At 58.3% G+C, this 20,154-nt stretch overlaps 1 protein-coding gene across 3 annotated transcripts; it reads right to left on the bottom strand.

Annotated features, from left to right (window-relative positions):
• Positions 1-6,193: 6,193 nt before the first annotated feature.
• CAPN11 (calpain 11) lies at positions 6,194-19,712 on the bottom strand. Of its 3 annotated transcripts, none has more exons than XM_058802434.1 (22): positions 19,586-19,712; positions 15,882-16,164; positions 15,238-15,307; positions 13,770-13,888; positions 13,498-13,631; positions 13,189-13,357; positions 12,589-12,672; positions 12,419-12,504; positions 12,149-12,223; positions 11,585-11,745; positions 11,336-11,505; positions 11,118-11,129; positions 10,632-10,843; positions 10,464-10,503; positions 10,157-10,222; positions 9,750-9,807; positions 9,589-9,653; positions 8,686-8,754; positions 8,477-8,555; positions 7,899-8,015; positions 7,763-7,821; positions 6,194-7,518 (listed from the first exon to the last, which is right to left on the bottom strand). In XM_058802434.1, exons 2-22 carry the CDS (start codon positions 16,125-16,127, stop codon positions 7,492-7,494), a joined length of 2,118 nt encoding a protein of 705 aa, XP_058658417.1. In that variant the 5' UTR covers positions 16,128-16,164; positions 19,586-19,712; the 3' UTR covers positions 6,194-7,491. The 3 variants fall into 3 exon arrangements, with proteins under 3 accessions (XP_058658417.1, XP_058658415.1, XP_058658416.1); XM_058802432.1 differs by lacking the exon at positions 19,586-19,712 and adding an exon at positions 19,112-19,161; XM_058802433.1 differs by lacking the exon at positions 19,586-19,712 and adding an exon at positions 18,107-18,226.
• Between the last annotated feature and the right edge of the window lie 442 nt (positions 19,713-20,154).

Consider the following 20,154-nt stretch of genomic DNA (forward strand, 5'->3'; position numbering starts at 1 on the left):
CGGGCCCTCCGCCCCCGCCGGGGCGCGTCCCCTCCCCTGCCCGGTCCCTCCTCCCGCGGCGGGCCGGCCGGGCGGGAGGAGCCGCCGCGCCCTGCCGGGTCCGTCCCGTCCCGGCCCTGCCCGCGGCCGGCCGGCTTCAGTCGTCCGCCTTCTTGCGCAGGTTGAGGAGGCAGAGCAGGCAGGTGAGCAGGGCCTGGCGGCTCTCCGGGGAGCGCAGGCGGCGCCCCAGGCGGCGGAGCGGCGGCAGCAGGCGCCGGCGGGCCAGCGGCAGCAGGCGGGCGAGCAGGGCGCGCAGCAGCGGGGCGGCCAGCGGAGGGGCGGGCATGCTGCCCCCGAGCCTGCGGGCACAGCGGCACAGCCCCGGCCGGCCTGCGGGAGCGGGGGCGTCCGGCAGCTCCTCACGTTGTGGGACGTCTGAGCTGAGCGGGAAGTTGGGGGTCCGCACGCCCCTGAGAGCGGGGGCTGCCTGGGGCAGGCCCGGGGGAGAAGCGCTGGATGGGGCTCCTTCCCGCCTCTTGCCTGGGTTGCTCTTACCCTCTTTGGGAGCCTTGCTGCTCCGGGACACCACTCAGCTCGTTCTCCCGGAGCAGCCTGGACTGCTCGGCTTCCCCAGCGTGAACCTGCCACCAGCCCAAATGGCAGGAACAGCTCCAGTGCAAGGGACAACAAAAAACCCCCAGCTGTTCACTTAAATGCCCCCTCCTCCCAGGCCCGACACACACTCCCTGAAAGTGATACTGCTTCACAGCCGAGGCCCCATTTGTCGGGGTGGCAGTGTAGGGGAGATAAGGGGGGCAAGAGACGATCAACATCTGCCCACCACAGAAATGTGGGCTGGCAGGGTGGGGTTCTGTTTCATTGCAAGGCTTTGCCATAGCCCTTGAGCAGACAGCTGAGTCCAAAATATGCCTGCCTGTCATTCCCTGCCAGTGCCAGCAATTGTCACCTGCTCCTATAAGGGCCAGGAACGCAGGCCAGGTGAGCCAGCAAGGAGAGTAGGCAAGGGATGGCCCAAAGCGTAATGTACTGAGGAGCAGTTGGGTACTGCCCTGAGAAAGAGTTTTAATTTGGCTCCATGAGTGGTTCAAGAGCAGGATAGTAACATATGTCCTGCACTTTCCGGGTGTGTTCCAGTGTTCCCAAGCTGAGCTAGCTTGGGGCAAGCAGCCAGGGGAGCACAAGTTAGCCAGAGTGAGAGTGCAGGCAGGAAGGTCCATGGTCATGTCTGTGCCCTTCCACATCCCTCCTCTGCCAGACCTTTGTTTTGTTCCTACTGGATGTCTGTTTTTATTTCCTCCCCTTGTTTCCTTCCAAAACCCTGCCAGGGCCCTACTTTTGGCTCTAGCTCAAGAAGAATTTAGGAGAATGAACAGACACGAGGGACCAAAAACCACTGTTCTATTTCCCTGCCTGCCTGCTGTAAGCTGTCCCTTGCCCAGTAAGTCCCATCCAAGGGTGGTTAGCTCAGCAAGGGTGACCTTTCCCAGCCCCATGGATTCTTCCCAGGCAGTCAGCCATGGATGAGGAAAGCAGGCTGGGACACCATGTGCTGAAAGCAGAAACAGCTCCCCGATGGCCCCAGAGCTTCAAGGAGCAGGGCTGACGTCAGCCCCGTGGGACTGGCCTGAGGCTCCCGGGCTCGGGGTGGGCTGCTGTGCTCAGAGGCCATGGCACAGGCTCAGGGCTCCATGCTGGCCGCCGTGCCGGGAGCAGGAAGAGCTCCCACAAAGGAAGCAGGAGCCAAAGCTTTGCTGCAGCTCTGTCAGGGTTTGTGTTCCCCCAGGAGGAGCATCTCCCCTACATCAGGGAGGCAGTGGGTGCATTGCTTGGCCTGCTCTTGAGACTGCTGGGTTCGCTGTGCTGCAGCCAATGCTGGATCAGCCTTGCTTAGTGCCTTGATTTCCCCTGTCCAGCTCCACTGGGAATATCCTCTCCTTGTGCAGAGGGCACTTGCAGCACTCCGAGCAGGCTGGGGACCTGGGATGAAAATGCAGCACCCCAGGTCAGTGTTAGTGATGACAGTAACAGAGGAGAGTGGACATCTTATTCCCCAGGGAGCCTTTTCCTAGGAAAAGCCCTGCCTGGGCTGAGGGAACTGATCTTCCTGCCATCCCGACTGGAGGAATCCTGTCCTCCAGTCCCACGGGGAAAGGGAGGTGTTTACCAGGTGCAGAGATGCTGCAACACATTCCTGGGAGCATTGCCTCTGAGTGTTAGGTTGTATCTGAGTGTAATGTTGCTGAGATAGATACACAAGGGAGTGGATGGAAAATTCTTTGGGAACAAAGGGGCTGTAGTGTGTGGCCTCTGCAGAAACCTGTTCCTTGCCAGAGAGGGAGTGCAGAAGGCTCTCGCCCTGCTTTGAGAGCCAGATGCTTGCAACATCCCAGCACTGAGAAGAAGGTGGGGCAGGCTTAATTGCCAAGCTCTTGGGACTCATAGAAAGGCAGATTTTTGTCCCTTGCCAAAAATTCAGAGATCTTTCCGAGTCGCTTCCCCCATCTGGAAGGTGTGGGTCCAACTGGGCAAAAGTACAGCCCAGAGAGATGAAGGGATGTAAACTTCATCTTCTGTCGAGTAGAGCCCACAGCTGGGAAGAGAATGCAACCTTGAAAGAAAACAAAATCGCAACAGTATCTACTTTGAAACCAAAGATTTAGGGCAGCAGAGTCCTGTCTGTGTGTTTTCTAGGCCAAAGCACCTAGAGCCTTGCTGCAACTTCTCTGATCCATGGAGGACTTTCTGGTCCTGCAATCACTGCTCTGTCTCCCAACACTTTTTACTGGTCTATGTTTCATCCCTCTTCATCAGGGTACTCAAAATTCCTCACTAAATGGTTGGCTTATGTTTGGCTGGGTACGTGTCAAGACTTCTTTCTTTCAGGCACCCGTTTTCTTTATTGTATACCCTATTAACTGATGGGAAGGGCTGAGATCCACTTCCGGAGCCTCAACAGGGACTGTATACCCCTCCATAGTACTTATTTCTCACAGATGAGCAGTTAACAGCTGACATCAGGGAAGAAGGAGCAGGAGATTCCCCTGGGCAGCACGAGGAGGATGTGGGCTTCTGGTAAGCCTGGGAGTGGAGCAATGCTGGTGAGATAGCAGGGCTGGAAGCAGCCCACACAGGGGTCTATCCTTAGGGTGGTGGCAGGACTGCATAGAGCTGTCCTCTTGTCTTCTCCTCCCTGCCATCCCAAACCCCTGAGAATTCAGCTTGCCCAAAGCCCAGCCCCTTCCTTCTTGCTGCTGAACCTGGGTGAGCTCACAGCCCACACATCCTCTGGGCAGATCCGGGAGTTGGAGCCAGCCAGCTCCAACTCCATCTCCTCTGGGAGAGGATGGACCCATTGGGACACCACCTCAGAGGAGGCACGGCTGGAGGGTCATGGGTGTGTGCTGGGCCAGCATCTGGGCAGGAGATGGCTGTGCTACCTCCTAGTACAACTCCCTTCTGTGGAGAGAGTGTCTTCTGAGCAGACCTGTGTCCCATCACACAACAGCCAGTCTGGCACAGGCCACCCCAGGAGTGACCTGCCAGCACTCAGCCTGCTCCCAGAACAGGACCTCTGCTCTGTTGTTTGATAAAATCTCCAAAGGATTCAGCAGGGATCATGGGAAGAAGGGCATCTCCAATAGATGTATGAGATTTGGTGCGAGTCTTGCTCTGGGCAGTACTGGGAGCTCTCAGAAGTGGCAGAGGAGGAAGATGAGAGTCAGGAAGGCCAAGAATATTTTGTTTTAGGAAACCTGACCCTTCTGGCAGGGATCCTGGAGCGTGCTGGTGGTGGGGACAGTGGTGGCACCCAAGCACCCAGCCCTGTGCAGGAGGATCACAGGCCATTCCTGCTGAGGAGGGACACAAGTGCTATAAATAGGTTGTTTAATGCACTGTGGCCGGGCCTTGGAAAGCCCCAGCCCAGGCACATTCCCTGCTGCTGGCGCTGAGACGGCAGCTGTTGAAAAAGGCCAAATCCAGCAGCTGCTGGCAGGCGCTCCTGGCCCCAAGTCCCAGCCCTCCTGCTCCCCTTGGGGGGTGGCTGAGACCTTAGCATCTAGTGGCACAGGTACTAAGGCTCTGTACTGGTGCTGAGCCAGCGGCGACTGCAGGATGCTGCTGGTGCTGGAGGGACAGGGAGGATGAGGAGAGGGCTTTCTTCCCTGACACCCCTTGCAGCAGTGAGGACAGCACTGTGCCTGGCTGGGAGCTGTGGGGCCATGCTGGAGTCAGCTGCTGCCCACCCACGAGCCCTCAGCTGTGCCTGTCCCCAGCCTCAGCTTGAGATGCTGGGCTGGGCCCCCACACCCCGTCCCTGCTCACACAAAGGCCCCTTGTGCCCACAGAATGACATTCCTGAAGTCGTGGGCCCCGGGCAGACTGAAGCCTGGCCAAGAGGGAGATGCCAGAGCCCAGCCCAGCTGCTGGGGCAGCTGCTGGGGCCAGGTGGGGTGGGCTGCAGTTCTGGCCCCCTCCTGTGCCTGGGGATGGACATGAGCAGCTGGGGGGAGAGGGGAACCCCCAGGAAGGGCAGGCAGCTCTGGGCTGGGGGAGGCAGGGCCGTATGAGGTGCAGGAAATTCTGGGATGCTGGGGAGCAGGAGCAGTGGTGCTGTGCATCCATGGTCGCTACTGGCCCACCCCGCACACACCTGTGGGGCAGGTGTGGGAAAGACAGAAGTGCTGGCTAGTGCCTGTGCCAAGAGAAACCCAAAGCCAGGAGCAGGTCTGGTCACACCTGGCCCCCTTGCTACTCAGCTCACCTCAGGATTTAAGGCCTCTGCTGGGCATCTTCCTTGTCCCCTTTGCAATGAGGGGGATGAGCCAGGCTACTTTTAGTGGCATTAGCTGGGGAAGTCCCACCTGCCAACCCCCTGCTGATACTGTCCTGCCAGCTGCCAGGGCTGGGGAGGGAAGGGATCTGCCAGCTGGCACCCACAGGGAGGGAGGGAGGGAGGGAGGGAGGGAGGGAGGGGGCTTCTGGTAAGGCTACGCCAGGGGCACCTGTCATCCCAAAGCCAGGGTGTCACCATGCCCTATAACTGGGCCTCTGTGTGCCTGATGAGGCCCTGCAGGTAGGACAGCTCTGCCTGCCTGCACCCCTGTTCTGTTGCACCCGAGCCTTGTTTTGCAGGGGATTTGGGATTGCATGGAGGAGCAGAAAGCCTGGGCTGGCAGGCCCTAAGGAGCTCCCAGCCCACAGGGAGGGAGCTCAGCTCACAGGTAGTCAAGAGACAAGCACAAGTAGCCCACCTCCATCCAGCCTGGCGAGCCTCTGCAGGAGAGAGCAGCCTTGTGAGGCACTGGGGGCTGCTTCCTGCTGCCAGCACACCTCAGCCCCTGTCTGTGCTCTGAGCCAGGCTGGCTTGGCCCAGAACTGGGTGCTGCCCCACTGTGGGAACGCTGGTCCCAGAGAGCTGGGCTGGTGCCAGGGACACCCATATAAGGGATATTGAGATGCTGGGATGGATGAAGTACACAAGGTCACTCCTCTTACAAATGCTGAGCACCCCTGGCCATCCAGGCTGCAGTGTCCTTCTGGAGTGTGAGCAAGGAGCAGGATGCACTGACAGCAGTCCTGCTCTGAGCCACGCTGTGAAAAGCCCCAGCATCCAGCACTCCACTCTCATTTTTGTGGAGGGCTTCTATAACTGGCATGACCTCAAAGGGAGCAGGGGAAAACATTCACTTCCCACAGGCTGTACCCAGGGAAGAAATAAAACTTTTTTGGTCCCTTTCCAGGGTCCAGAGTTCCAGGCCGTTCTCCACTTCCACCAGCTCCATAGTTAATTCCATCCTATCCTCTTTCCCCTCCCTAGCCTCCACAAGACACCTTTCCTGAAGAGCAGTGCTCCCTTCCCCCTTTCTTACATGGTGCTGCTCCATGTGGAAGTGTTGAGACACCTGTGCAAAGGAAGAGGCAAATTTCATAAAATCCTAGGGAATGTGGATGTCTCTAGCCCCACAGCAAGTCCTGTCCTGATGGTGTTGCTCCAGGCTGGGCAAGCAGCCAAGTGACCTGGGCTTGGCTCTGCACCGGCCCACAGCGAGCAGAGGGAGGACGCAGACCCCAAGAGACCTCCCAGATCACAGGTGTAACAGACCCCAGGACACCTCCCAGAGCACAGGTGTAACAGACCCCAGGACACCTCCCAGAGCACAGGTGTAACAGACCCCAGGACACCTCCCAGAGCACAGGTCTAACAGATCTGTTTATTCCTGGAGAGCACAGTGAGCAGGGTGAGGAGCAGAGCTGCTGGGCAGGCAGCAGTGGTTATTGCTGCAGGTCACTGCATCCTCCAGTGACAACAGGGGTCTGGGGAGCAAACTGCCTGTCTGCCTCTACAGGGCAGGGGACAGGCCCTGGCCCACTGCCAGGCTGGAGCCACCCCACCACCCCAGGAGAAGGCGAGGCAAATGGAGTAGCACAGAGAAGTGCAAATATGTTGGCACTGGAGTTCATCTGCTCTGATGGAGAGCAAAGATGGAGCCCAAGGTAAGAGGAGAATGTTACAGCATGGGAGGATGAGGGATTGGGAGTAAAAACCCAACTTTGTGCTGAAGACTCCCATAAACCGCCACCCCCTGCTCTCTGGAGGAAGACATTGCCTCTTGGGTGCTGTACCCCCTAGCCCTGCTGTGGGCCATTGACCAAGGGCAGCAGATGTCCCAGGAGCTCCCAGGGATGGGAGAGGAGGCCAGGCTGCTGTGACAGTGATGGCACGGCTGTGCCTGCATGGACAAGAGGAGCTTCAGTGCTGCAATACAGGGTTGCATGTGCTCACATGATGGAGGAGCCCCAACACATTCAGTGCTTGAGCTGTAGAGCTTGACCCAGTGCTGGGCTTAGGCCAGCCCTTAGGGCATGGAGGTGGAAGGGATGTGCTGAAGGCCACGCAGAAAGGAGCCAGCAGGCTCCACGCTTTGGTCGTGCTTAGGAGTGCTAAGAATGGTGCAAGGGCTTGATGACAGCCAGTGTGGCCATCCCTCCTCCCAGAAGGCCCCTGTGGCTCCCTTGGGAACATGCTGCCTGAGCACGGCAGTATGTGCTGCTGCTGCCAGGTGTGGGTGCAGACAGGCAAGGCGTGCTGGAGGGGTGGCTCAGCACTGGAGCAGGCGATACCTGTGTCCTCCCCCTGGTGCCCCAGCAGCTGCCCCTCCTGCTCTGCAGCTGGCCCCAGCCTGCCACCATGCAGGGACTCACAGGTACCCCGTGCTGCTCGCCCTCCTCCTCCTCTGGGGTGAGAGGGAGCAAGGGCATGTGGAAAGAACCCAGCCCAGAAGAGGAGAAGGGAATCCCCTGCCTGCCTTGACCCCTGGTCCACTGGAGAAGATGGTGTGAGGCTTGCTGGGAGGCAGGGCTGGTGGCTCAGCCACCAGTGGCATGGAGCAAGGGGGGAAGAGTATCCTGTATCCATAGATCCAAGGGGAGGCACTTGGAGTGGGCGTGGCCCATCGGGGTGTCCCAGCTGCAGCAGATCTGTTGTAACTCCTAGCCACACATGGTCAGCAGCAGCCACTGGGAAGGAGAGGGAGAAGGAATGAGCAGGGTGCATTTTTGGTGTCCTCATAAGTCAATTTTAACAGCCCTCCATGAAACACAGAGCCTGCAGCAGTCCTGTTTACTCACCTTGATCTTTTATGGGTTCTTTCCCTACCCAGGGGGCTGGAGGGCTTTCTATCACCCACCCCAGGTGCCCCATTCACCCTAATGCTGTGTCCCCTTGTTTCCCACCCCAACTTTCACTGGGCTGAACTCTCACCTCAGAAAGGTTCATGACAGCAGTGCCAGTGCCATCAGGGTCCATGCTACGGAAGAACCCTACAGGAACACAAGCAAAGTGAGCAACACATCTCTCTGTCCCTGCCCTGCCTGCCTGCCCCAGGGCCATCACTCACTGAACATGGTCTCCAGCTTCAGGAGGCAGCAGACAAAGTTGTCAAAGTCCACGCCCATGTCACTGTCTGCATAGCGTGCCACCACCACCTGATGCAGCTTGTTGTTCAGCTTGAAACCTGCAAGGCAGAGAGCAGTCAGCCCCCAGGGAGGCAGCAGAGCAGGGTGTAGGTGTGAAAGTCCATGCATCCACACAAAGGGTCCACCAATCCAGTGCCCAAGGAAGGGCACTGTGTCCAGCCTCAGCAGGAAGAGGGGATGCTCTCCCTGCAGCCATATATGACTAGTTAGCTCACTAATCCACCCCAGCCTCTGCTTTGCCAGCATGGGATTCTGCAGGCCAGAGCAGGCCAGAGGCTGGGACCATCCTGTGTGCATCTCCAACTCAGGCTCCAACACTTGGCACAGCTGTGATGCAGAAAGCCTGGTGCATACAGGGGCCGCATCTCACTACAACAGGTTGGCTTCAAGCATGCAATATAAGCTGGTCACGCTCTTCTCCTGCTATTTAGGACAGGACTCTGACAGCAGGAGCCCCCTGCCCAGCCTCCAGCCCAGTCCCATCCTTCTCCAGACCTACCTGCTGACTCCAGAGCCATGCGCATCTCATAGGAGCTCATGGTGCCTGACTTGTCCAGGTCGTACTGGCGATAGATCGTCTGCAAAAACATCACAGGAGACATGAAGGGAGGGCTCTCCCGTGGCCTCCAGGCTGGCTGTCCCCCCTCCTTGCTGCCTCAGGAGGGGTGCTACCCCTGTGCAGTGCACCATGCCCCCTCTCCTCCTCACCAGCCAGCTCCGGATCTTGTTCCACAGGATCTGGAACTCCACCAGCCCAAGGCGGGCACTGCCATCTTTCTGGGAGGCAGAGGGTCAAGGAGGTCAAAGCAGCCAAGAAAGGGGAGGGTACAAAGGCAAAGCTACCAGATCCCAGCCACAGGAGGTGACAAAAGCCTGGACACACTTGGCCTGTCCAATTTTTCCCCCAACCTTCCCCCATCAACAAAATAAAAGCCTGTAACCCAGCAAGGAAAGGGTAAGACTTGAACCAGCAGCCCTGCCACTCCCTGGGAGCAGCTGTGCTGCTGCTGTAGGAAGCACATTGCTGTGCTGTCCTTGGACCAAAGCTGGGCTGGCCTGCAGCAAAAGGAATGTTGTAGGGCCAGGCTGGAGAAGGGCTCAGAGGTGCTCCTTGCCAGACTCCCCAGCTGCATGTCCTTGTACAAGCAGGACACTGGCCATGGCTCCTGTCACTTGACTCATCCACAGCAGCTGGGCAGGATGGTTTGGAGGAAAGAAACCCAACAGTCCTTGTTTCCTTTGAGGAGTGCCTCAAAGGCTGGGTGGCACAACAGCACATCAGGCTAAGGAGCCCATGGGAAGTGAAACACAGGAACTTCCTCCTGGAGGTGAAAGTAGAAGGCATGGGGTGGGACCGTGCTGGGCTTTTGGTGGCAGAGCCAGGGCCCAAGCAAGCAGGGGAAGTGATGGCCCTTGCCAAAAAACCTGCTGCTGAAGTTGAAGGGTGTAGGACAGGTGGCTCTGAAGCCATAAGGACCCTTCCTTTCTTCCCCCAGTTAAACAGCTTCAGCACTGCTGGAGAGCCAAGCCCCAGCTCCAAGAGACAAGTCTTGTTTCTTGCAGGCTGAGCACCACAAAAACCAGCCCTGGCCCACAGCACCAGGAGGATACATCCATCAGGTTGACCATGTTACGGCAGGAGTCCAGGCTGAACCCATCCGTTTTCAGGTCTTTGTCTGAGGAGGAAGGAGGAGGTTGAGCACATGCACCAAAACCCAGCCTGCTGAGCAACCTGGGCTGCAGGGAGCAGGGGTAGGAAGAGTAGTGCTTACGTCTTGCGATGACTCTGTTCAGAATAGTCCGAAGCTCAAAGACGTTGATTTCCATGTCCTGGAACAGAAGCAGAGTTAGGATCACCCCTTGCCTGCTCTCCACCCCACTTGTGGCCATTGTCCCCCTCCTGCCTAAACATCTCTGCCTTAGTCACAAAACATGAAGATACCATTACATTTCTTGTACACAGAAGTGTTTTGGTCACAGCTGGGTGCTCTTCCCCAAATCTGCCCCTGTCATCACACCATCCCTGCGGGCAGCTGGGCTGAGCCACAGCAAAGATGGACTTGTCTGCAGGATGGGACTGAGTGAGGTGGGGTGGGCTGGAACTCCCACGGCCAGGGGTTCAGTCCTGTCCCCTCCCCTCCCCAGAGGGCTTTCCAGAGCTCAGTGCAGCCGTACCCACCTCCCCTGCCAGCTGCTGGAACATGTTCTTGAAGCTGTCCTCTATGTCATCCTCAGTTATTTCCTCCTGGGGTGATGCAAACCAGAAAGAAGAGGTTAGTGGTCAAACCCAGGCTCTGCCCTGCCTTCCAGGCTCAATAAATGCCAACTGGAAAGGAAGCTCTTCTTTGTTCTTCTCATCTTTGTTAATTCCTACACCTCCATCACGCCAACCTTGCCAGCCCCTCTCCAGCCACACTGACACTCCAGCCTCCCCCTCCCAAGTGCCGGAGCCTCAGCACCAGCCGATCCAAAGTGGCGCCTCCTACCTCATCTGCCAGGTCTGCCGTGATCTCCTCATCCAGCTCCCTGGGGCAGAGAGGGGAAAACAACGTGATGAGCAATCTCCCAGCCAGCAGGGGAGCTGGCAAGGTGCAGGGGGGGACACCCCAGTGCTGACAGACACGGGGTGTCCCTGCCAGGGGGCCGGGACTCACGCTGTGTCCGATTGCTTCTCGGTGAAGACCCGCAGGACGAAGTCGGCCTCCTTGTGCGGCTCGAAGGTGGAGGGCACCACGATGTACTCGCCGGGGGGCAGCCGGATCTGGTTGCTCACCTCCCGCAGGTTGATGAAGGTCTCAGACCGTGCCCGGGACTGGTTTCGCAGGAAGAAGTCCTTCTTCAAGTGCACATTCTGCATGCCCTGGGCCTGGGGGAAGGAATGTGCTTGTGGACCACAACGGGAAGCACCCACAGGGAGTGGTGGGACCAGCACGGGCCACATCAGGTAGGACAGCCCTGCCGTGCCCATCCACTAGGGGCCATCCCTCCCTCCCTCCCACATGGAGGTGCCCAGCTCCCACTGGCACACTAGCCACAGCCAGTGCTGTGGAGCTCCCATGCCACTGGATGCAGCAATCCATTTTTGCCCAGTCTTGTGCTTCCCTCCAAGATGGGGTAGGCTCTGACAGCTCAGATCATACCTCCTCAGGAACCTGCAGATAGGAGGGAAGAGGGGAAAAAAATCAGAATCCCAGCACCTGCCACATCCCTTACAGCTGCAGGGAGCACAGGCTGGGGGGCATTAGCCCACAGCTGGCCAAAGCTGGTGGGAAAGATTTTCTTGAGGGCTGGGGTTGAGGTGGGACTGGCAGGGCTGAGCCTGTCCCAGGGAAGGAGCCTGGGGGCGGGCAGGGGTTACCTCGTAGACAGCAAAGCCGATGGTGTGCATGTCACCTCCCACGCGCCGCTCCCGCCGCCGGTGCTTCTGCATCAGAGCCACCAGGAAGCTGCAGGCCACCTCGTCGTCCCCAGGGTCATCATCTTCTTCCAGCAGCTTGATCTTAAACTGAGGGTTGATCCAGAATGTGGCTGGGAGGAAGGGGATGCATGGATGAGACGCCTGGTTCCATCATGCTGCCAGGAGCACAGGTGTGGAGGCCAGAGGTACCTGGGTGATTCCTGCAGCCCCCGGCAGTGCTCCCCCGGCGCCACGTGCCCTCGAACACCTGTGTGTGCCACCTGCTGAGCTCATCCTTGGTCAGGGCATCGGGGGTCAGGTTGCAGATCTCCAGCCTGGAGAACTCCCTCATGAAGTCCCGGAACGACATCCTGTGGGAGGCAAGGAGGGGCTCAGGCCAGGGCACTGCTGTGGGCAGGGAGGAAAGCACAAGTAGCTCTGGACCCAGCTAACATTTTAGGAGAATTAAATGACAGTAAAATCTTTTACCCTAAAGAGTTATAGTTTATTTAAAGCCTTGTGCTGGTTTTGGGATGTTTACTCTTCCTACATGTTTGTTTTGCATTTAGTTGGCCTGAATTTCCTTCAAGGGAGGAAAATTATTAACTAGATCAGATGAGAAAATGTTGGCAAGCTCTCCAGTGCTGGGAAGCCAGCTCATAAAGGTAGGTCATGCGCTTCAGGTGAAGCACGACTGCAGGATCTCTCCCCAGCTCCTCTGCTCCTTCCCAGACAGGCTGCTGAAATAAAGCAGCACTTTGCTCCAGCACTCACCAGAACTCTCCATCCTCCATCTTCAGCTGCAGCTCTTCCCTCTCGTCAGGGTCAATGTTGTTCCACTCAGAGGATCTGGAATAGCAGGAGAGAGACAATTAGATAAGGACTCCTGAGAGGAGTTCAGAGCTGGCCTATAACTCTTCTCTTTCTGATGCAAAGGGCTCTGCACACTGTGAGCTTCCCCTCAATGCCCCATGCTTGACTGCTGCGTGTGCAGTGCTCACTGGCCTGACAGAGCGAGACTGCCATCCCTTCTGTCCTGCTCACCCATCACTCCAGGCTCCAGTCCACTCCACCTGACCCCAGGGGTTCCTGATGCGGATGAGTTGCTCCTGCTGGCCCCGGTAGTTCACCTGCCAGACACCAGACACAGGAGTTGGAGCCCATGCCACTAGCCAGGCTGATATTGCTATTAAAGCCTAACCTAGGTGACTCACATCTCTGAAGGCCGTCACAGAATAGGCGTGGCCCTTCACCAGCTTCTTGAAGGTCACTGCTTCCATATCAAAGGCACTTGTGATCTGAGGAGAATGTGTAATGCTCAAATCAATAGGACTGAATTCATATAGTCTTATCCCAATCCCTTCCCTCCACTGTGTGGAGAATTCTCCTTGCTTCGCACTGCTCCAGCCAAGAGAACTAGCAGGTAGCAGCTCCCTGTGCTCAAAGACTGCTGCTTGGGGACAATTTAAAGCCAGTTTCCTTAGCACACCAAAGATCCATCAAGGAACCACCCAAAGTTCAGAATTTAAAAACCCCGCTCCAGGTAATTTGCTGATGCAAAGCATGGCCAGAGTTAAAGGCAGTGCCTTGTCCTGCACTGGAGATGAACAATCCCGCTCCATCCAAAGGAGCCACGTGTTGTGCCGCAGGGCTGCCACGCTGGCTCTGGAAAGGGAGCTGTGGCAGGAGGGCAAAGGAGTAACCTTGCCCCGGTGTCCCAGTGAGGGGAGTGCTGACCCAGCCTTGGCTGTGAGCCTCGCTGTGGCCAGCGCTGCGGCAGAGCCCGGCCCATCCCGGCCCATCCCGTCACTCACGTCGATGGAGCAGCCCAGCAGGGAGCCCCTCTCCAGCGCCTTGCGGATGATGTGCGCCATGTTGCGCGGCGGCCGCTTCAGGTCGTACATCTCCGCCACGCCGCCCGTGAAGTCCTCGAAGCCCTCGGTGGTGCTGCCCCCCGAGAGTGACTCGTAGCAGCCGTTCAGCCTGAGGGGCGCGTGAGGAGATGAGCAGGTAGCGCACTGCACTGCCCTGACACCCAGCACAGGCAGGGCCAGCGGCACAGGAGACTCCCCTCCCTCCACCCCTCACATGCCCACCCACGTGCCCACCATGGGGATACCCACTTTGCATAGGCCTTCTCCAGCAGAGCACTCCAGAACTCGGTGCACTCCGCCGAGTGCACAAACAGAAGCTCCCCATCCTTGGTGGGCAGCAGGTCATCCACCACCACGTCCACCCACTCGCCGAACTGCCAGATCTGGGGGGTGATGAGGGAGTGGAGTGAGCTCAGAGCATCACATGGCATCATCCCTCCCCCAGAGGGATGGCCTCAACCCACCACTCTCGCTTCTGCCACAGCCCACCAGCTGCAGAGGGCCAAAAGCTCCCAGCCCACCTGGAAGTGAAAAATGCCAGCATAGTCCTCCTGGAAGCTCTGTCCATGGGGCACCACGCGGTGCAGGAGCTCCTCGTTGAGCGTGAGGGAGCCAATGGCAGCCAGCAGCCAGCAGTCACCTGGGGAAGGAGAGGAAGCTGGTATGAGTACCCATCACCTCCCTAGCTGGGAGGGTAGGTGATGCATGTTTAGGAGCCCATGGTGCGCTCTCTTTGCAAATGTTTGTGGCTACCCAGCTCAAAAAGTCCACCGAAAAACCAGACAAGGTCCAGCAAGCAGAACTCAGTGATTCAGGCTTGCTCAGCCTGCCCACAGAGAGAAGGATTAGCTCAAGGCAACAAGGAACATTCCTCCTTCACCTGGAGCCTGTGTCCAGACCACCACACACAGTCAGCACCAACAGCCCCCTCCTGCAGCCATTTATCTGGACCCTCCTGTAACTCATTCATTTGACTGCCCTCCGTGTCTCAGACAGCAGTTCTGCAGCACAATTACACTTTGCATGTAAGAAGCCATTTTAGCAAGCGAGCGGTTTCATGCTGCTGCCCCAGCTTCTCAAATTGCAAGCAATGCCACCGCACTTTTCCTTCCGAGTGATCTTAACCACAAGTGCTGCTCCAGGCCAATGTGCTTTAAATTCTTTGACTTAATTCTCTTTTCTTTTATACCTTTGAAGCCTTTCACACCTTAGCCTCAAGCCTGGATAACCTGTAGCTGGGCTGTGGTTTGACAAAATGCCATTTCCGAGTTTTTAATGACCAAGTGAACACTACCACAGCGCTTTGGGCTGTTATGCACTCCAATTGCCACCTCAAGTTTGTCCTAATTACTGGGTATATTAAATGTAGTCAGCCCTGAAAACAGCATGCTAAATGTGCTAAGGTATACAGTACTCCCAATCAAGTGCCCTACTTGCCCCCAGTCAGGACAACACTGTCTGTGGTACCAGGATCTGTTTCTGGTGACCACAAAATCCCAGCTGTGGTTCAACTCTGCTAGCCTACCCAGCCCATTCACACTTCTTTCCTTGCCTCAGTGCCTTTGCCTTGGGAGACACCCCCTGAGAAAAGACAAATTATCACTTGTACACCTCTCCATACCCTTCTGCCACCCCACATTTGTTCACAAGCATTTTCTCAACACCACCAGCAGCAGCAGCTCAGTTTGTTATTGTCATGCAGCTGCCATCCCTCACCATTTACCAAAGCAGGGAGCTCTTTGGAGCAGCTCCTGGCATTGTTGTCAGCATGTGCGAGGCATGGATGCACCCAGAATCTCCACTGATCTCAGCACGGTCAAGCTGTGCACACATCAACTCATTTTTGTGGAGCTTTAACCTAGAGCTACCAGGAGACACAGGATGCCCCCTGACTTGCAGTTTCCACCTCACTGACTGGAAAGGGCCACCCAACCCTCCCCAGTCACTGCTGCCTGGACCAAGGTCCAGGGACAAAGCTTCAACACTCACCCAGAGCCCCCTGGCAGATGTCTGTCCGGGTGGCACCGCCAACGATGAACTGAGGGTCATCCACTAATTCCTGCAGAAGGACAGAACCAGATGCTGGGGCTGGATCTTGGCAGGGCCTGGGCTTTAGCAGGGCTGGCACCCACTGCAGCTCTGACTTGAGAGAAATGGTATATGGTCCCTGTGAGATGTACCCCACCTGCCCTCAGCTAGGGAAGGGTGCTTGACTGCAAGTCCAAGGCCATCACGGTAAGGCAAGGCAAGATTTGCTGTATCTATGGGAGGACAAGGCTGAATGACATTCCCCTCGCCCTCATGGCACCAGGGGATATGCACTCTCAAAAGCCCCAGCTACTGAGGGTGACACATCCATGCCATGGCACCTAGGAGCAAGAACACAACCACCTTCTTTTGAAGCCCACAGTCTGCTTCCCAGAGGAAGCAGTGCCTGCTAGACACAATACTTTTCTGAGCAGACACTCATAGGGAACGGCCCTGGGCCCTTGGGAAAGTGGCTCTGCAGCACTCCAGGGACCCAAGCACTGAGGGGTGCCAGCAAGGCCAGTCTGCAGCTCAGCACACCACATCAGTGCAGACATGCAGGACAGGGACGCCAGCCCTGCAGAAAAAGCAAGCCCAGCACTTACCGACGGACGCTTCCACTCCACTCCCCGTGTCTTGCTGGAGTGTGGCCCCAGCTCCTTGAATCCAAGGGCAGTTGGGCCAGCTGGGAACTGGGGATCCCTGAAGAGGGTGCCACTCTCGATGCACTGCTGCTTGAGGGCCTCATAGTCCTGGTTGAGGTACTTGATGGCGTTGTGGTGCTGGCCAAGCCCCTCGGCTCTCAGGCGGTCTCTCTCGACACGAGCAGCCATCCCGCCAAAGGGCATCATAGCTCGGCACCAGCACCGCTGCCTCCCGCTCCACTCCCTGCAACAGAACGGGCACGGCCGCCTTGAGGCACGGCTGCCACCTTGCTCTCCCCTGGGGATTTCAGCCATCACACAGAGCCAGGCTTGGAGGCTGAATCCCCAGTTCCCCACCACTCCCACAGCAGGGACCCTCTCCAGCAGCAATGCCTGGTCCAGTGAGCCCAGTGACAGCGGAGCACCCCAGGGTGGGCACACACACACCAGGAGAACGTCCCAGGCCCCATCCCCAGCAGCAGCCCCGTTCTGAGCCCTGTCCTCCAGCCTGGCTGTTGCAGCCCTGCTGTCTTTAGAGGACACCAAGGGGGCAAAGCAGCACTGAGCGCGGGCTGAGAGAAGGCAGTCCCCAGCACCTAGGTCATGGGTCCTGTCCTGTCCCCGCCATGCCAAAAGGCTGAGCCCGGAGGAATTCCAGACGCTTTCCAACCTCGTCAGCCTCTCCTCCCGGCGCAGTTTTCCGGGTTCTTCCCTCGTCCCGGCTCCTCCTCACCCGCCTCGGCCGGGAGGGCGTCAGCGGCTGCCTGCGGCTTCTCCCACCCCCAGGGGCCTCTCCCTCTCCTTTTCCCTCTTCTCCGAAAGCCGGCCCGGCTGCCTGAGCACTGAGTCAATAGTGCCGGGTAGGGAGGAGCCCAGCAGATAGTTCTAGCTATGGGGCCAGAGAAGGACAGGGAAGGAAGAGGCGGGACGGCATACACACACACACAGGGTGGATAGGGAGGATGACTCAAGGCTCGTCGACCGCCAGAGGAGCAGCCTGCAGGGAGATACCCGGAAGGGACTGCGGAGTTCAGCGGGGCACCCCGGCACTAGGAGAGTGGGGCAGGACAGACACCGCAGAGCCCCATCCCGCACCTCCCCCTGGCCTGGCCATCCTCCCGGGGCTCTGACCAGCAGCTCACGGCCAGGAGCTCCGAACCAGCTTGGCACAGCTGCCAGGCATGTCTGGTCCCGCAGCCCTGCCCCACCGCGCCCGCTGCGGTGGGCAAGTCCCAGCTCCCCTCCCGGCGTCCAGCTGCTCTCAGCCCTGTCCAGGCACCATGGCAGCAGCCAGCACGCACACCCACAGCACCGCCCAGGCTGCAAGGGGCCTCTGGCTCCGGCTGCTCCAAGCCTCCACGCAAGCAGCGTCACCTGCAGCAGGGCCATGGTGCCACTGTCCCCAGCCCACTGGCATCTGCGGCTCATCCTGCCCCCCTCCCCAGCAATCTCAGCTCCTGCTTGGCTGGGCTGGTGCCGAATACTTCAGAGGTTTCTCCATGTGAGAAAGTAAGGTCTAGTCCTTGGGTAAATAAGCCAGAAGCCAGCAACCCACTCAGAGCAGCAAACTGGAATCCCAGTGCTGCCCACTCCCTCCCCAGTACCCTATCCCAGGGGAGCAGGACACAGCCTGGCTCCAAAGAGGCGGCTTTCCTTGTCCTGAAGGGCTGTGACAGCTAAAGGGAAGGCAGGCAACAGTGAATAGGGTGTAAGCTCCTGGCACATACACAGGGCATAAACTTGGCTGCTAACCCATGCGGCTGTCCTAGCCAGAAGCTTTTCAGAAGAAAAAAAATTACCCTTTCCCATGACTCTGCCTGCTCTGGGATGCTCTAAACCCACTACCCTTCTCCAGGGAAGCGCCAGCCCTTCTCTCCTCTACGACAGTCCCAAATCTATGGAGGTCCTCCCACGACTCCTGCCCCACAGCCGCACCCTGGCAGTCTCTCCCAGGGCAAGGCAGTCGGTGCCTACAGAGCTGGCAGGATGGCTTCTCCAGCCCCAGACACTTGCCAGAACTGAGGGGCCCTGAGGGAGGAGGGATCCCAGGTACAGCTGCCCATACTGCCCCCAGATCCCACCTCACCACCTCCCCAGCACTCACACCACAACCTGCCAGTGGCCAGGGAACTTCCCCTACCCATAGCCCCTGCCAAGTTCCCTGCACCCTTTCCCACCCCACGTACCAGCACGGGCCATGGCTGCAGACATGGGGAGCTCTCTGCAGACACAGGCACCGTACGAGTTATTCTTAGCTCTGTGGCTCAAAATACTCGGGCAGGCTGTGCTCAGTGCAGACGGAGGTCACGCAAGCGCAGAGCAAAGGAAAGCATTTCAGACCCCAGAATGGGAGAGGAACCACATGGGTCTCTAAAGCAATGGGGGCAGCTACAGACACTCCCCAGGCCTATGCTGACGGACACTGCAGGTCCTCCACGGAGGAGGAAGGGGTTGATGAGACAAGCCAAGCCCCGAGGGCAGTTTTCCACCACAGGTGACATCCAACTCCAATATGATGCTTTCCAGTACTTGAGGCACCTCCGATCCCTCCCAGGCGGGAGTGAAAAAACACACTGGTTCCTGCAGGGTCCCTGACACCTTGCACACTTTAGCTCTTACTGCAAAACCCTTGGGCAGCATCATTGTTGAAGTCCAGCCAAAAATCTTTGCAGACCTCTGGTTTGCCAGCTGCTCTTGCAAATCAACGGAAGTGGGGAGTTCCCTTCCTCAAAATCAGCCCTGACACACCGAATCCTGCTGCATACTCAGCTCGGGGCAAGGCATCACAGCCGCCCATGGCATCCCACAGTGCTCAAGCAGCTCTCGGGCCCTTTCCAGCCCTCCAGATGACAAAGATCCTCGTTTCCCACAGGCTCCCCTTTATGTTACCGCATCCCATTGACGGATGCGGGCTTGGCTTTGGGGTCGGTAGCGCATCCCGGGAGGCTGCGGTATTTAGTTTACTCGCCGCCCCGACTGGGAAGCCTCTGGGTCTCTGCGGATGCGTTAGGTAATGCAAAAATCCCCGCAGACAGAAAGGGATGGGAGGGGTAGGCATGCTTAGATAAGCTCAGAAAACAGAGGAAGCAGCCAGGGAGGGGGAGACGGACGGACCCGGCGACGGGCTCCCCCCCGGTGCTTAACCCCAAGCTGGGGGTCGGACAAGGGGGAGGATGGGGTGATGGACTTACGGAAGCTGCTGCCGCCACCGCCCTGCCCGCTTCGGCTCGGCCCGGCCCGGCCCAGCCCAGCCCAGCCCGGCTCAGCCCAGCCCAGCCCGGCTCAGTACAGCCCCGCGGAAGGTGGAGTTTCGGCGGGCAGGATGTACGAGCAAAGCCGGGAGGGCAGTGGGAGGGGGAATTAAAGGAGCAGTGACAGTTTACAGACACTGGAGGGGATTATAGATCCAGGCTGGTGGTGAGGTTCTGTCTGCTGTCACCCTCTCCCAGCTCCCAGGGATGGAGGGGTTCCGCCGGGATGGGCGTGCTCCTTCCACCATTGTTCTGAGGAAAGGGTTGGGTCCGCACGGAAACTGAGGCTGGAAGGAAAAGAGGAAGCAACTTTCCTCTAGGAATGGATTTGAGGGTGACCGCTCCACACTGCCGGCAGCCCAGCGTGGCTGGGTGAAGCTCTGAACTGCACCTTTGTCCCCAGCATTTACTGACCTTCCAGTGCCGCGGCTGAGTACGGTGGTGCCGCCGGATGTCCCAGACTGTTGTGTCCCTTCTCCCTTCCCTGTTGCCTGCGGGGACCGTGCCCGCAGCACCTCAGTCAGTGGTCCAGGTGGTCATGGGCATCACTGCTGCCCCGGGCTCCCTGCGTGCCCCGGCTGGCACCCCCACCCCCAGCTGCCCCTCGCTGCTGGCTGCCAGCAGGGCCCTCCCCGGGCAGGTCCCACTGCCCTGGGGTATTCCACAGCCACACGGGGCTGCCCCTGCGTGCCCTCCGTGACTCATGGTGCAGCTATGCTGGGTGGTGCTGTTACCAGCGGGCATGGCCACACAGGGCTTGGCACCCTACGGTGCAGCCCTGTGTAGCTCAACATGGCTTTGGCTGGCATGGCATGGCCCAGCATGGATTGGCACAGCTTGGCCTGGTGTGCCTTAGCCCAGCATATCTGACACGGCCTGGCCTGGCATGAGCAGCTCAGCTCACGCCATCCCAGGACAGAGGCTCTGTAGTGCCATTCTTTTGGTGCCAGGGCTGAACAGGGTGAACCTAAAGGGTGTCACCA

The sequence above is a fragment of the Ammospiza caudacuta genome, chromosome 3, assembly GCF_027887145.1.
Source record: "Ammospiza caudacuta isolate bAmmCau1 chromosome 3, bAmmCau1.pri, whole genome shotgun sequence".
Taxonomy (NCBI): Eukaryota; Metazoa; Chordata; class Aves; order Passeriformes; family Passerellidae; genus Ammospiza; species Ammospiza caudacuta.